Consider the following 13,994-nt stretch of genomic DNA (forward strand, 5'->3'; position numbering starts at 1 on the left):
CTGGAGCTCAAGAAAGTCATAAAATTTGTAACAGGGCTCAGAGCAAGCTCTCGTTAATTTTACCGTTGAACCTTCAGGCTCACTTTGTGACGTATCGTGAGCCCGGGCTCAGCCTCGGAAATGTTTTTCATTGCTATGATTGCGGTCAACTAATAATAAATAAAGGTTATCTTAAAGGGGCTGACCGACCCCCTCTCCTTTTTTACCCACCCGCTATGCTAAGCTCTATGAGGAAGATCGTCGTTTGTCCCACGGTCCGAACTGCCCCTTTAACAGGGAAACTGTGCCAAGTATGATGGATTTAGTGAAAGACTGTCGTGTTATGGTCGAACGTTTAAGCTGGTAAGTGATGAATATAATACAACTTTAATGTAAATAAGGCGTGTAACGGATCCAAACCTATCGAAACTACTATGCCTTGAAAAGGAGTGGATCATTTTTGCTATTTCAAAAACTAAAAGTACTAGCACAATAAATAATTTATAAGTGCTAGTTGTAGTTGTATTCATAAAATGCGCTTGAGGAATTCAATAGCCTTGAACAAAATTACACTATTAGTTGTGATGGTTGTGACAACTTATTTGCACTGGTTAAGCTTTGCCATATTTCTTTAAGCTTTATAGCGAAAGTTACAATGTTTGGGGAATCCTTTTATGATATTCTTTCGTTTTTGATACACCTTCAGTTTGAATAAACATTTTACTTTAGGAAAGATTTACAATTTCACAGCCTCCCTTTACTAAGTTCCGAAATGAGTTTAGTAAATCTTCAAAGGGTGGCGATTAAAGAGGTATTTCCGAAATTATTGAAATATTCCCTGTTTGAGGCAAATAGATAAATACGGGAACATTGTTTTAGGAAATGAAAGATGAGGAAAATCGTAACTACGATCACTTAAGCAAAGATGATCTGATCAATGAACTAAAAGCCAAGGATGATCGAATTTGGAAACTGGAAGCCGAGGTATTTTTCAAAGCGTAGAGGGTACCTTTTTAGAATTGTGAAATTAAGCTCAAAAATAAGAAACCCTTTTAGGATCCATTACCCATTTTTATTATGTCCCTTAAAGTAGAAGGGTGGGTGAAATAATTAAGATTATTGGTGACAATACCTATCAGGATTGTCTCTCATCTCAGGGTATATTGGTAACATGTCCCTCTTTATTAACAAAGAAACCCAACGAGGACCTTTGTTGCTGATCCCCCTTCTTCCCTTTAAAATACGTTCGGCCAAAGAAAGTCCCGAGAATATTAACTCGAGGGTTGTAATGGAATCTTTTTTTTGTTTAGTGTAATGTTTCAATTTCAAACATGGAAAAAGAGAGAGAGAAAAAAACATTATTGATAAATAAGCAATTACACGAAATTGAAAGACTTAATTGGGTCATTAAAAAGTTGGAAAGGAGAATCAAAGGTCTGATGGTATGGAATACATTCTTTATTTTCAAGGTCTTTAGAAAAGAGAATCAGGTTAAGAATGCGAGTTTAATTATTGTTAATTAATTGAAAAATAGGAGAAAAGTGGAATACATCAATTAGCTAATGATGTGAAAACTGAACCCTTTGAAAATGATTCTGGAATTAATGGTCAGGAATTAACCCTTTCAATTGTGACGCAGCATCAACCAGAAGAGGAAATTCAAAGGTATTTAAAGGGCGACTTGGGTATTTTGGATGTTTAGTCGATAATGGCAAAACTGATGTCGCTAAAAGCGTCCGTAGACCGTTTATATTACACTAAACATGGCAATCTCTCGTAGATTTTATTTATATTGAAAACGGAACTGTTTTTATTTGAATAGTTTGCTAAGTACAGCTGCTGAGATAATCAACGACATTTCCCAAAATCTACTTGACACGGAGGCCAATAAACTCAAGAAGTCTGGTAATGGTACGTAAATTTCGATTGCTTCACTGACGTTAATTATGCTTCTAATTGACGCGGCTTATTGCTGGTAAGGGACATGGTCTGTGTAATGTATTGTTTAAAAGGCTTACTAATTGCCAAAGACTACATGTGGCAATGTAGTAACGCTTACCCAACCTGATGTAGTTCTCACTTAATAAGACACTTATTAATTTTAATGTTTTTCATTAAATAGGGTCACTGCGAAATGCCGAAGCTGTCAATGTCCAAGGCATGCTGGGTAAAGAAGATATTATTCCAAAATCACCATCTGTTTCTGAGCCTCAATGCGTTGCGGAGGTTGGCGATACAAACACCGAAACTAAAATTACCTTGAAAAAGGCTGAAAAAATGGGGCTAATAAGGCGAATTACGAATGTAAGTGTCGCTAGACTGAAAAACAGTGACAGTTTGCCTCTTTGCGCGCCTTCACCTGACCTCGAGGTGAAAAATGAAGTCGTAATGTCTCCTAACTCAAAGGTGGAAAGCGATTTGCCACGGGAACCTCTCGAGAACAATATTAACATTAATGATTCTTATCGTAAATTGCAAAGTGTCTCAACAAAGGATATTAAAACTCGGTCGCTGAAATTTCGTGTTCCGGAATTGAATGTTGAAGTCGAAAAACATTTGGATCTTTCTCTTGAGGCAGATGTCGAAAGCGATTCTCTAGAAAACGATCTTGATGATAACCAATCCGGAATCAGTTTGACAGATGCAAAGAAAACTGAAAATAGACAAAATCTAACTGAGAAACTATCCTTGCCAAATCGGGAGTTTGCTGATTCGGTGTCATTGAGTGTGCCAGTGTGTGTGCCTAAACTAGAACTATCAGAATTGACCTCTGTTTCGATGGAAATCGATGAACCCGAAGTTCCGATTGAAGCTGAAAAGAATAGTTCGGAAAATGTCGCTCCAAAAAATTCCGAAGGTAATACCGCGTCGTCCTGTTTGGAAATTACAAGCAATTTTTTCCCGCATAGTGTATTCCAATTAACTGCTCTAAGATCGCTCTGGATTTGCTCTAGGCGACTTAAAACCCGATTCATTTCCGGAGCTGCGTTAACGATGGTCTTTCCCCTCCTAATCGTCAATGCTAATTTAGCGAGGCAACTCTTTTGTACAGATCAGTACCGATGGGATCTTGGGTCCATTTCTCGTCAATTGGGAAACGGAAACCCGAACTGATCTAGCGCCTTAGAGCTGTAAATGGAATGCGCTTGTAACCGATTTGCTTAAAAAGCTGAGGTTTACAGAGCAAGAAATAATGAGACAAAATTAGGTGGCAAAATTCTATCTCGTTTATTATACCAGATCCTGGTTAGGTTAGTTTTATACATCAAAAATATAAATTTATGGGGTTAGTTAAATTTAGTAATAATTTATGATAATGCTATTTACAATGTGATACTTAAATTGGGAAGCGCCAGTAGGGAATGTCCGTACTAAAATAACATAACACTTACAGTGATAAGTAAGAGCCATGTGAACTGTGTCTTTTGGTCTTGAAACGGTACGCGACTAGTGTGAGAGCGCGGGAATTCACTATAATACCATAAACCGTTAGAGGGTCGGAAGGGGCGACCGTCTATTACTGCCGACGACAGATCTTAGCCACACTGCTCCCAAGGCTGTTCAGGCTTTATATACTTTTCCCTTATCTCTAGTTCGGCCTATCTAGACCAGGGGGCGCGCAAGTAGTGCAATAGAGCTCCCTCTGGCTAGAGACTCCATCTTATTAGGGTGGATATAGGCAGGGATAAGGGAGTCAGATGGATTGGAAATGATGATGGGCGACCTGCGGCACCATATCTCTCCCAGTGTACCTCGCGCACGCCCCTACCATTCCGTAGGCGATTGCTAAGTGCTGCCGCGTAGCGCCATTTTATTTGAATGAGAACTAGCTTCTATTTTTGAGATAGAGGGAGCGTCCTTTACAGTTTCGTCCGGCACGACCCTACCTAACCGCTGGGAATGATGGGAGGACTATGGTGCCGTAGGTGGGGGTACAAAGGCAACGCTCAAGGTATGGGGGTTTCCACTCCATTACTCTCTCCTTCAAGATATAGGCTTAGGGTTAAGTTAACATAATTTGGTGCCTGAATGGGTAAGTCATGTTATGATGTTGTTTGTGAAGGCCCAAATGTAGCGTGTCCGCTACATCGACGTGGGTGCACCAAATTAGGGAAAATCTTGGGCATTTGAAGTGTGTCGTCAAACGTTTCGCAAGGCTTGTGGGAGGCGCATTGAGTTAAACTATTCCCCCTTAGCAACATTTGATGTTCTATCTTCCCGGCTTAAGGGGGCGCGTATTATCTCGGCCCCCGGTTGCAAAATTGCTTAATAGTCAGGAATAGCCTATAAAGGTGTCTGCGATTTTTATCCGAAAGTATCGTTCGACGAGCTCTGTTTCCATCTTTGCTAATCTTTCATTGAGGACGTTGTTATTAAAGACCTTTTATTATGAAATGCGCTTGAATGTTGTTGTATTTAGCAAGGTGTGGGTATATAATCACACTGCGCTAATGGATTGTATGTGTGTGTGAGTTAACCCCGGGTACACGAAAAACAAGCGTGGATAGAAAGCGATTAAGGCAAGATCCGCTACCACGTTGGAGCTTGTAATGTGAAAGAATATGCGAAAGGAAATACATTAGCGCTATGGTATGAGTTAAAGGCAATTTTCCGACTTCGGATGGACGTAAAACAAGTTTGTCTGGACCTATAGTTAAGAAAAGATCCTCTTTAGGCTCTTCAAAGTATAGGGAAAGAAATAAGATCGGCATCGTCAAAGTATTCACCCGGTTAGATTGCGGCAACCCTTAAGTTTACCTTTCATTTGACGGAACGCCGTATCGAAACGGATTAAAATACTTTCTCTTTACTCCGGTTTTTGGGGTTAGCGAAGGAGGATGGGTAATACGGGGAAGGTAGCTAGAATGAGAGATTCATTTTCACACGGAAAGGACACTATGTGTAAAGGCTTGGTTGCTGCTATTTATTTATAGTTGTCGTTGAAAACATCTCCTGACCCTTCAATGTATGTATATTTATATTTAGTTGTTTTAGGTTTTTATCTGCGTTGTGAAAGACATACAGGCTGTTACGTCTTAATACTGAAGAGTTGGTATATGGGGGAATAACTTAACTCTAGACTTGTTAACTCATGCAAGTATATACAGATATATAAAAAAATAGATCAGTTAAAACACTATCTTGATATCTAATCTTATTTTTTGGTCTACTGGTCTATTTTTTAATCTAAGTCTCAACACAGGCTTTACGATTATGAATTGTGAGTGTGTATGTTTGTGGATTGTCTGGCGAAAAAACCTTTTTATCTAGATGTGGTAAGAACTTAATGTACACCAAACGTTGGGCCATCTCGAATATTAAGTTAGCGATTTAGAAAACATGAATACTGTACTACATTCGCACATACGAAACTAACACGCCCTTCCCACCTCAACCACACCTAGCTAATACGTAAATGTTTTTTACGTGACTTGTTACCTCTCCGAGTGACGTAGTCACGGAGAGGTTCTAATTTTGACGTGTGTGTCTGTGTGTCTGTCTGTCTGTCTGTCTGTCTGTGTGTGTGTCTGTTGTTACACCCACGTGACCGCGTTCGCAGTTTCCAAATCGGAGCAAACGTGTTCGCCATTTCCGAACTGCATTCACAGTCACGGAAATAGCTCCTCTAATTCTCACACCACCATCTTCTGGTCTTTGTCCATCCCACACGGACACCAGTCAGTACTTACAGGCTTCTAATCACCATCATCTTCTGGTCATTGTCCATCCCACATGGAAACCAGTCTGTACACACTGGCTTCTATCACCACCATCTTCTGGTCTTTATTTTTGTCCATCCCACATGGACACCAGTCTGTACACCTGGCTTCTAACACCACCATCTTCTGGTCTTTGTTTTTGTCCATCCCACATGGACACCAGTCTGTACACCTGGCTTCATCTCCATCGTCATCGTTTGGTTTAAGACATTCGCGGCGATCAGCTAGGGTTACGAGAAACGTCTAGCCGCTCCCTAGGGTAGGATCGTCTACCAAAGGTTTTCGCATTTGCGGTTGTTCTTGCTTTTAACTGTAGTTCGACACCCTTATATACTACCTATTTAAGTAAGGCGAAGCAACTGGCGTATGCTTCATTTCAAACGCCAATATTAGTCAAGTCTCTCAAGAATGTTTAATTGTTCTTTTTAAAAAGGATGTAACGCTGAATAAGGTGAATAACTAACGAAGAAAATATATTATAATAATTATATTTATTTTAGTATTCAAGGTTATCATGTTTCTCTAAACAAAATTAATACGGAAAGGGTAAAACAGCAGTCTATGTGTTTGTCTGTGTGTGTCCGTCCGTTGTTACACTAGTACACCGCGTTAGCAGTTCGCCTTGTGTTGATGTGGAAAGAAATCCTACAAAACCTTAATATTTGGTTTTCTCACAATGTATAAATTAATATATGGAAATATTTTTCGTAATTTCGATGCCTTTAGTAGTTTTGTAGCTTTAAAGCTCTGTTTCATTTTGTTATCCCAAGAATATATTTTATAATTATTGATTGAAATGGATGTTTATTTATTACTTAAGCTATACTACATCTGTTTATAGCATAATCCTTTCATTATCGATAACAAGAAGAACGATACTATGTCGGTCAAATGAACTTTTATTTGTCAATAGGCCTAGTGAACCCAAAAGTAAACGCTTGGGTTTGGTTCTCGTTTCTGTAATGCAGAGACATTAACGGTTCAGAGTGGGCCGAAAGTTAAATACACTTTTAAAATAATCAGGCTTAGATTTTATAATTGAATAATCCATCAAGGTGAAAATCTAGGCCGCGTTCAGCAGAGCTCAGCGCTGTTAGCAGTGTCGAACAGAAGGGGATTTTGTTTTTGGAGTTTAACGTCACGGTGCTCAGCGCGGTCACCAAAGAAAATAGTCGGGTTCTTGGATAACGTGAAACCAAAGAAGATACACGCCCCAGGGACCCTATTCTGTAATTTTCTCGATCCCGACCGTAAACCTTACGGTTCCGGTAAAGTTTCCAGTTTTCCGTTTTTCGCATAACGGTCAACTGAAAAATCCAGAAAAATGCTATTCTATAACTTTTCCGTTAAGTAAATACTTTTTTCCCGTTGATTTTTCAATTCCCGGTAGCGTTTTCGTTAGGCTTAAGTAGAATTATTGACAGATAGTTCACTTGGTTTTTCTTTAATTGTTTATAAATTGTCAACTTAATTCACTTTCATTTATCGCGAAAAACATTACCTTTTTTCTTCTTCAGCAAAGTGAAGAATTCCCAATTTCATAAATCGGTAGGTCATTTTAAATATCGCTCTCGAAACTTAATTGAAATTATGACCAAAAATAAATACATTTGTAACAATTAAGTATATATCAGTTTAGTAGCGTTTTTGAAATAGGCTTAACAACTCGTTTTTAATCCGTAAAGTCCCAAACGGGTGCCTTCGAGCTCACGAAAAGTTAACGTTTACCGTTACCGTTAAGTTTTCGTCCAAAAAGTTACAGAATAGACTTTTTCTCAAAACGGTTTTAGCCGACCGTAATCTTTACGGTTCACGAAAACTTTACGGCCAAAAACGCTTACAGAATAGGGTCCCAGGAATGGAAACTGTAGCTTCCTCTAGTGTAAATTTTTGTCTCTCCCCTCCTAGTACGCTCCAAAGGCAGACCGAGGTATTTCCGGCTACATTGAAATTGCATAGACCGGAAGGTCCTTGATCAACCCAACCCCGAGACATACCTTCCATTCCCGGAGCGTATATTTTCTTTGGTCAAACTCATAGTTCTCAGCTTGGCTGTAAAAACACGGCGGTATTATTACAAATAGCTCTTGCTGATTCTGATGGGACTATACCTATTTAATTGGCGTGAAACCAGTTGATCACGCGAGAATTTTAAGAGACAAGTTAGTCTTTTTAATTTTAATTATAAAAGTTGTTCTTCTCTATCTCTATAAATATGTTATCATACAATTTTTGTTAAGCCTTGGTACCTTGCACGCTTTATTGCGCTAGCGTAATTTTTAAAACACCGATGACCGGAGAAAAGCGTTCAGCAAAGCTATGACGACAGAGCTCGCCGGTTAACGTTTTCCAAAATCCGCTGTCTTTTTTGGTGAGCTCTGCTGAACGCAGCCCAGATCAGTGAAAGGTCTGATCGTAATCGGATTATAGCTTCGTGTTTTCATGCGTTATATGGTGCGCATTTACTTTCAGTGCGTGTAGCCACAAATAAGCTTTGGTGTTATGTAACGTTAACAGTCATGTTTACAAACTAAGAAAATCGTTGAGGTGAAACGAGAGGATAGTGTTTACACGGCAACCCTGTTGTGAATCTGGCTTTGAACATAGAGGGTATACAGTTGAGGAGTAGAAAATTGGGCCTTTACAAACACGTAAAGGTAGTATCCCTGCAAAGTTTTATCTCTTCATTTCCCGTTTTCCCCCATTGGATGATTTTAATGTGTACAAGTATATCCTTATTGGATGTAAAATGTCGTCTGATTTACAGTATGTTCGCTATGCTTTTTGTATACCTCTTTAATATTTCATAAAATTAACTTCAGTATTTGTTCATAAAAAAAGAAACATTTCCATATTGGGTAAATAGGTTTGTAAGTAGGCTCGGAGAGGTAATATTTTGGTTTTCCCAACTTGTTTTGATACAAAATTGGAAAGGATATATGGCGTTTTTATTTTTCTTTTATATGTTTTTGTAGGAAAGATCAAGAAGAAACGTTCCATTCGATTCAAACATTCTACTGAATTTAAAAGAGATCTACGTCACTTTATAAAGGGTAACAAAGGAAAACGCTCCAAATGTGGTCAGTGTGACTTTGCCAGCACGAACAAGAGTCATTTTATAAGACATAAACGCATTCACAGTGGCGAAAAACCATTCAAATGTGATCAGTGTAACTACGCATGTACGCGTAAGGGTCATTTGATCACTCATCAACGTATTCACAGTGGTGAAAAACCCTTCAAATGTGATCAGTGTGAATACGCAAGTATGCGTAAGGGTGATTTTATCAGACATCAGCGCATTCACAGTGGCGAAAAACCCTTCAAATGTGATCAGTGTGAACATGCAAGTGCGTGGAAGAGTGAATTGATCACACATCAAAGCATTCACAGTGGTAAAAAACCCTTCAAATGTGATCAGTGTGAATACGCAAGTGCGCGTAAGAGTGATTTGATCACACATCAACGCATTCACAGTGGTGAAAAACCATTCAAATGTGATCAGTGTGAATATGCAAGTGTGCGGAAGAATGCTTTGATCACACATCAACGCATTCACAGTGGTGAAAAACCATTCAAATGTGATCAGTGTGAATATGCAAGTGCGTGGAAGAGCGATTTGATCACACATCAAAGCATTCACAGTCGTAAAAAACCCTTCAAATGTGATCAGTGTGAATACGCAAGTACGCGTAAGAGTGATTTTATCAGACATCAGCGCATTCACAGTGGCGAAAAACCTTTCAAATGTGATCAGTGTGAATATGCCTGCAGGCATAAGGTTAATTTAATCGCGCATCAACGCATTCACAGTGGTGAAAAACCTTTCTAATGTGATCAGTGTGAATATGCAAGTGCGTGGAAGAACGTTTTGATCGCACATCAATGCAATCACAAAGGCGAAAAACCCTTCAAATGTGATCAGTGTGAATATGCAAGTGCGCGGAAGAATGTTTTAATCATACATCAAATATGGAATCCATATCGCGTTGCTGATATAAATTTATTAAATAAAATACAGGCCAGGGCCTCAAAAATCCCCCTTCATCTTCGTAAATTACCACGTGGGGCGCGATTATCTGCTCTAAATTGGTCGCCTCTCGCATCCCGACGTACTTACCTAGATCTAGTTAGCTTATTTCGTATTCTTTCCCGTGACGATAAAATTTTTTTTAGGTATCCTCCTCCAGCAAATCACAATACCCGAGGGCATAGGCGTAAACTTTTCCTACCCTCATCCTGTAAAGACCCCATGAAGCACTCCTTTTTTCGGCGGGTTATTCCCATCTGGAACTCTCTCCCCTCTGATCTGGTTTTGCCCCCCCCCCTTACCTGCTTTTAAACTAGGACTAAGAAAATTCCTCAAAATTTAGTATTTAGTCCCTCACCCTCCTCCCTTCATGTCCACCTACTATTACCTGGAGCTGTAAGGTTTATTGTAAACCCTAGCTCGTCATCCCACACGGAGCAAAAAAAAAAAAAAATGTCTCAAATAAAACTCACGGACCAATTTAGTAGGTGAGTCTTTAAGAAGCCGTAGCAAATTATGATGGCACTCCTTCTGCGAATAATTTGATCTATAGAGTGTGAATGTGATGTCGTCTGCTGAAGATTGTCCAGTCGAATGGACATGCAGTTCCTTTTTCACAGTGACGGTTCCTCCTTACTGGAAAATAGAAACGTTCATATTATCCCTGACTGGTAAGAATTTATATAAAACTGATAGGAAACGCTAAATCTTTGTTTATGGCTATAATTTTATTATTATCGAAATGTTACGTATATTATATACTTTTGTAAAATGGTGGGGCTCATTCCTTTTTTAAAGCCGTTAAAGTAGGGACAAAGTACGCTACCTATGTCACATTATTAAGGGGGAAGTCTAGCGATTTGAAGTACGCAGATACGCCACTAGAGGCAGCACTATACATTTTTGTTTTGCCTAATCGAAAATATAGATGGCTCTGAAAATCGTCTCTTGAGAGGGGGGGTTTGGGTGGAGGCGAACGGTAGACTGTCAGGTGCGAAAAAATCATGCCTAAATAAACTTCATTGGGACAGTCTAAGCTGCTAGTGCAGGCGAAACTATATCTAAAACTGTCGAACCCTTCCTAGAAAAAGCAGGGAAGGTTAATCCCTAACAGGATAAAGAAAATGGGGGTGGGGGGGGTTTGAGAGATAGTTGGTATCTATAGAGGTCCGCGCACTAAGCAAGCCGTGTCGGTTAATTCCCGAAAAGAATTTTTTGCCACTGGAGGAGAGTACATTACTTTCAAAGAGATAAGAGTGAGAGTCTAGGTTGAGACTTCAGTGAATCTTACTGATGGGATGAACTACAGAGCATGAAGGATGTTACAGCGGGGGTTCTACATTCTTACCAGGGTTGGAAATAAGGTGAATTTTGTAAGTGGTCCTCGGGACCAGCGACCCCTCATGTTGGAATTATTAAACTGGTCCTAATTAACACTATTCATACCAATAAAATTATGTTAAAAGTTTGGTATCTAAACATTCTTACCTTTCGGATAATCAATTTTTCCTAATTTGTTTAAAACGGTTCTTTCGTGATAGAGGCTTCCTGCATAGAGGACGAATACTTTTTTCCTACCCATAATTGCTAATTTTTCAAATTCCCGTTTTCAAAATTTTTAATATTACAATAAGTAACTATTGTCTAAAAATTACATGATCATTATTACAACTAAAAAGAAACTTATTGGCGTTGCAATACTTAGAACACTATAGTGAGAGCCTAATTAAAATTATGGCTGTAACACATGAGATATCCTATCATTCCCAGAGCCCAAGTGGCCCCAAACCATATATGAATAGCTACAAAATTTGCCCACCTTCGAGAAAGGATACACAAGAAAAGCCTATTCAAAAAAAAATCTTCCCTCATACCCCCTCCCACCATTCAATAGAAGGACTGTGTAGAGAAAGATAATATGACGGTAAAATTTGGGGAGCATGGGGTTATACAGGCGTGGACGAATGATTGACAGGAAGGCTTAGAACTCGCCCAGGGTTGAGATGAGGTTTATAGCAAAAGCCAACTCATACATAGTGGCGCCATCTTTAGAAAACCTGAAAAGCTGGCTTCGGATTACAAATTTCGCATTTAATTTAAATCTATTTAAGCTAGAGTCACGAAAGCAAATCATTCGCTACAAAGCCTCGGTACGGACCGCTGACAATTGGAATTTTGCAATTCGAGTGTTTAGAACTGGAGATTCCAGTTCAGGGAGTTCTCTATTTTAAATTAAAATTAACGACTACAAATTATACTTAAAAAATTCTCAAAACTATATCAATCGCTACAATAGACATTAAATTTATTTTTAAAACAAACCGCGATGTTCTATCTTATTTAGTTATCTTGTATTTAGTTCAAGAAAATTTGCCTTTATTTCTTCAAAACACTAGACTTCCCCCTTAAACCAAGCGAAGTGAAATAGTTGTTAAATATTTATTTTTTTCCATATTTAGCACCACGTTCATGGTGTGAAACCAACCTGTTAGTACACCATTTAAAGTCCCTGTTTACCCAATTAAAGACCCTTTTTCACCACTTTAAGACCCTATTTACCCCGTTTTAAGGCCCTATTGACCCATTTCAGGTTAATTTTACTATGGTAATTAACCGCTTGCCTGCATAGAGACTATAAACCCCAAGGAGTGGCAGGTCCCCCGCTCTACAAGCGCAAATAATGATATTGCTCTTAAGTTGGTACATGAGAGCTTCCGGCCCGTTTAATTTTGCTTAGCGGAAGTCGTCCTGTACCAGCAACGCCGCCTATATTAAGGGCAACAAGTTGAGGCACTCCTGCCACTCCTTGGGGTTTATAGTCTCTATGTTTCCTGCCTTACGACCGAATTCCCATTCGTCTGAAAACTACCGCAATTTCGCGGTTTTGAGTTTGGTCTAAAGGGACAAACATCTTGGCTTAAATTATAATTCAATCTACTACCCGTTAACATCTGATTAATTTATAAAGATTGAGTGGTTATGTAAAATGAGCAATAATCCCATCTATTTTGTAAAACATTAAGCAAAATTTATAGTTTACAAGAATGAAATATTTTTAAATCGCAGAAATGCACCGTTATAAAGCGATTCGCTCATTTTTATTTTTAAGTCTATTACGTAACACTGTAACGAAGTTTGAACATAGAATGAGTTCCCAAAAATAATTTTTTAACGTAATATAGTGCCTATGAAAAACCACATATTATTAAAAGCAAATATTTTTATTTTTAAACGCTGTCAACGATAAAACGTTTGTTATTATTGAACTTTTTAGCCACATCGTAGTATACACAGTAGCATAAGTTTATCATGCCTCTAAGTAGAGAAATGGCTGCTACTCCTATGGCAATAGTGTTTGTCTGGCTCCCTTTCATGAAACCCTATACTCTCTCCGTATCATTTATCACCTCAACTTCAATACAAAATTGTACCGCCTAGCCTAGCGTTTCTTTTATTCCTTTTAGAATGTTTCAGGACTGAAACCGCCTCTATCTCACGAGAGAGAGAGAGAGGGATTTTGGGGTTGCTTAAGTAAAATTCGTTCCCCACCCCCCAACGCCTGCCTATACGAAACGTAAAAATCTCCTTTTTTCCATTGGATGATTTTTTTTTTCATGAGACCAATTTAGTAATCGTCTCGACCGCTTGGTGGCTGCACCGCGACAGAAATTTCAAAATTTTGTCTCTTCGGATCTAAACGCTATACGAGTTCTGACGTCACAGTAGCCTGCGGAAGATGCCCAGTTGTAACCCCTGTTTGTGTTCTTAAGAGGCATGATAAACTTATGGCCTTACCTATAAAACAAGCAATATTTTCAACGTTTTTTGTTGAGGGACCATGAAAAATAAACGATTTTTTTGGAAAAGGCCCGCGTTGATTAGCAATGACCTAATATTAATCTCGGTTTTTAAAATGAAAATAAAATTCTTATGCCATGAAATATTTTCCAATAAGCAATAATTGAAAGCATGTCTTTTAAAAAAGGTTTTAAAGTGATGTTTTAAAAAGTAAAACATGCTCATTATTAAAACCAATCTGCCTCCATTAGTTGTTGCCAAAAAGAGTTCATTTGGATAATTTTAACGGCATTAACTTATAATCGTGTTCATTCAGGCTTGATAGCATAAGAAAGCCTTCAACGTGTACATACTACATACACAATAGGAAAGGTAGTGAAGTCCCACGGAACACGACTATAAATATTCCTGTAAATCAGGCGTATGGTCCAGAAATGGGGTGAACAGGGGTTTGATATGAGATTAAT

General features: G+C 38.7%; 1 protein-coding gene across 5 annotated transcripts in view; it reads left to right on the plus strand.

Moving 5' to 3' along the window:
* Positions 1 to 13,632, plus strand: part of LOC149647010 (uncharacterized) — a 36,908-nt gene extending 23,276 nt beyond the window's left edge. For 2 of the 5 annotated variants that reach the window (XM_089849836.1, XM_089849837.1), the window contains exons 5-9: positions 1,290 to 1,421; positions 1,514 to 1,644; positions 1,802 to 1,890; positions 2,102 to 2,836; positions 8,675 to 13,631. In XM_089849836.1, the coding sequence (XP_089705962.1) occupies positions 1,290 to 1,421; positions 1,514 to 1,644; positions 1,802 to 1,890; positions 2,102 to 2,836; positions 8,675 to 9,531 (1,944 nt within the window). In that variant the 3' untranslated portion in view covers positions 9,532 to 13,631. Of the gene's footprint in view, positions 1 to 223; positions 343 to 708; positions 791 to 858; positions 964 to 1,289; positions 1,422 to 1,513; positions 1,645 to 1,801; positions 1,891 to 2,101; positions 2,837 to 8,674 lie in introns of all 5 variants that reach the window. The other 3 variants (XM_089849835.1, XM_089849834.1, XM_089849838.1) reach the window with 2 other exon arrangements.
* Positions 13,633 to 13,994: the final 362 nt, after the last annotated feature.

The sequence above is a fragment of the Phalangium opilio genome, unplaced genomic scaffold, assembly GCF_054372755.1.
Source record: "Phalangium opilio isolate 3A_F unplaced genomic scaffold, DU_Popi_V2 ptg000089l_1, whole genome shotgun sequence".
In the NCBI taxonomy this organism is placed as follows: Eukaryota; Metazoa; Arthropoda; class Arachnida; order Opiliones; family Phalangiidae; genus Phalangium; species Phalangium opilio.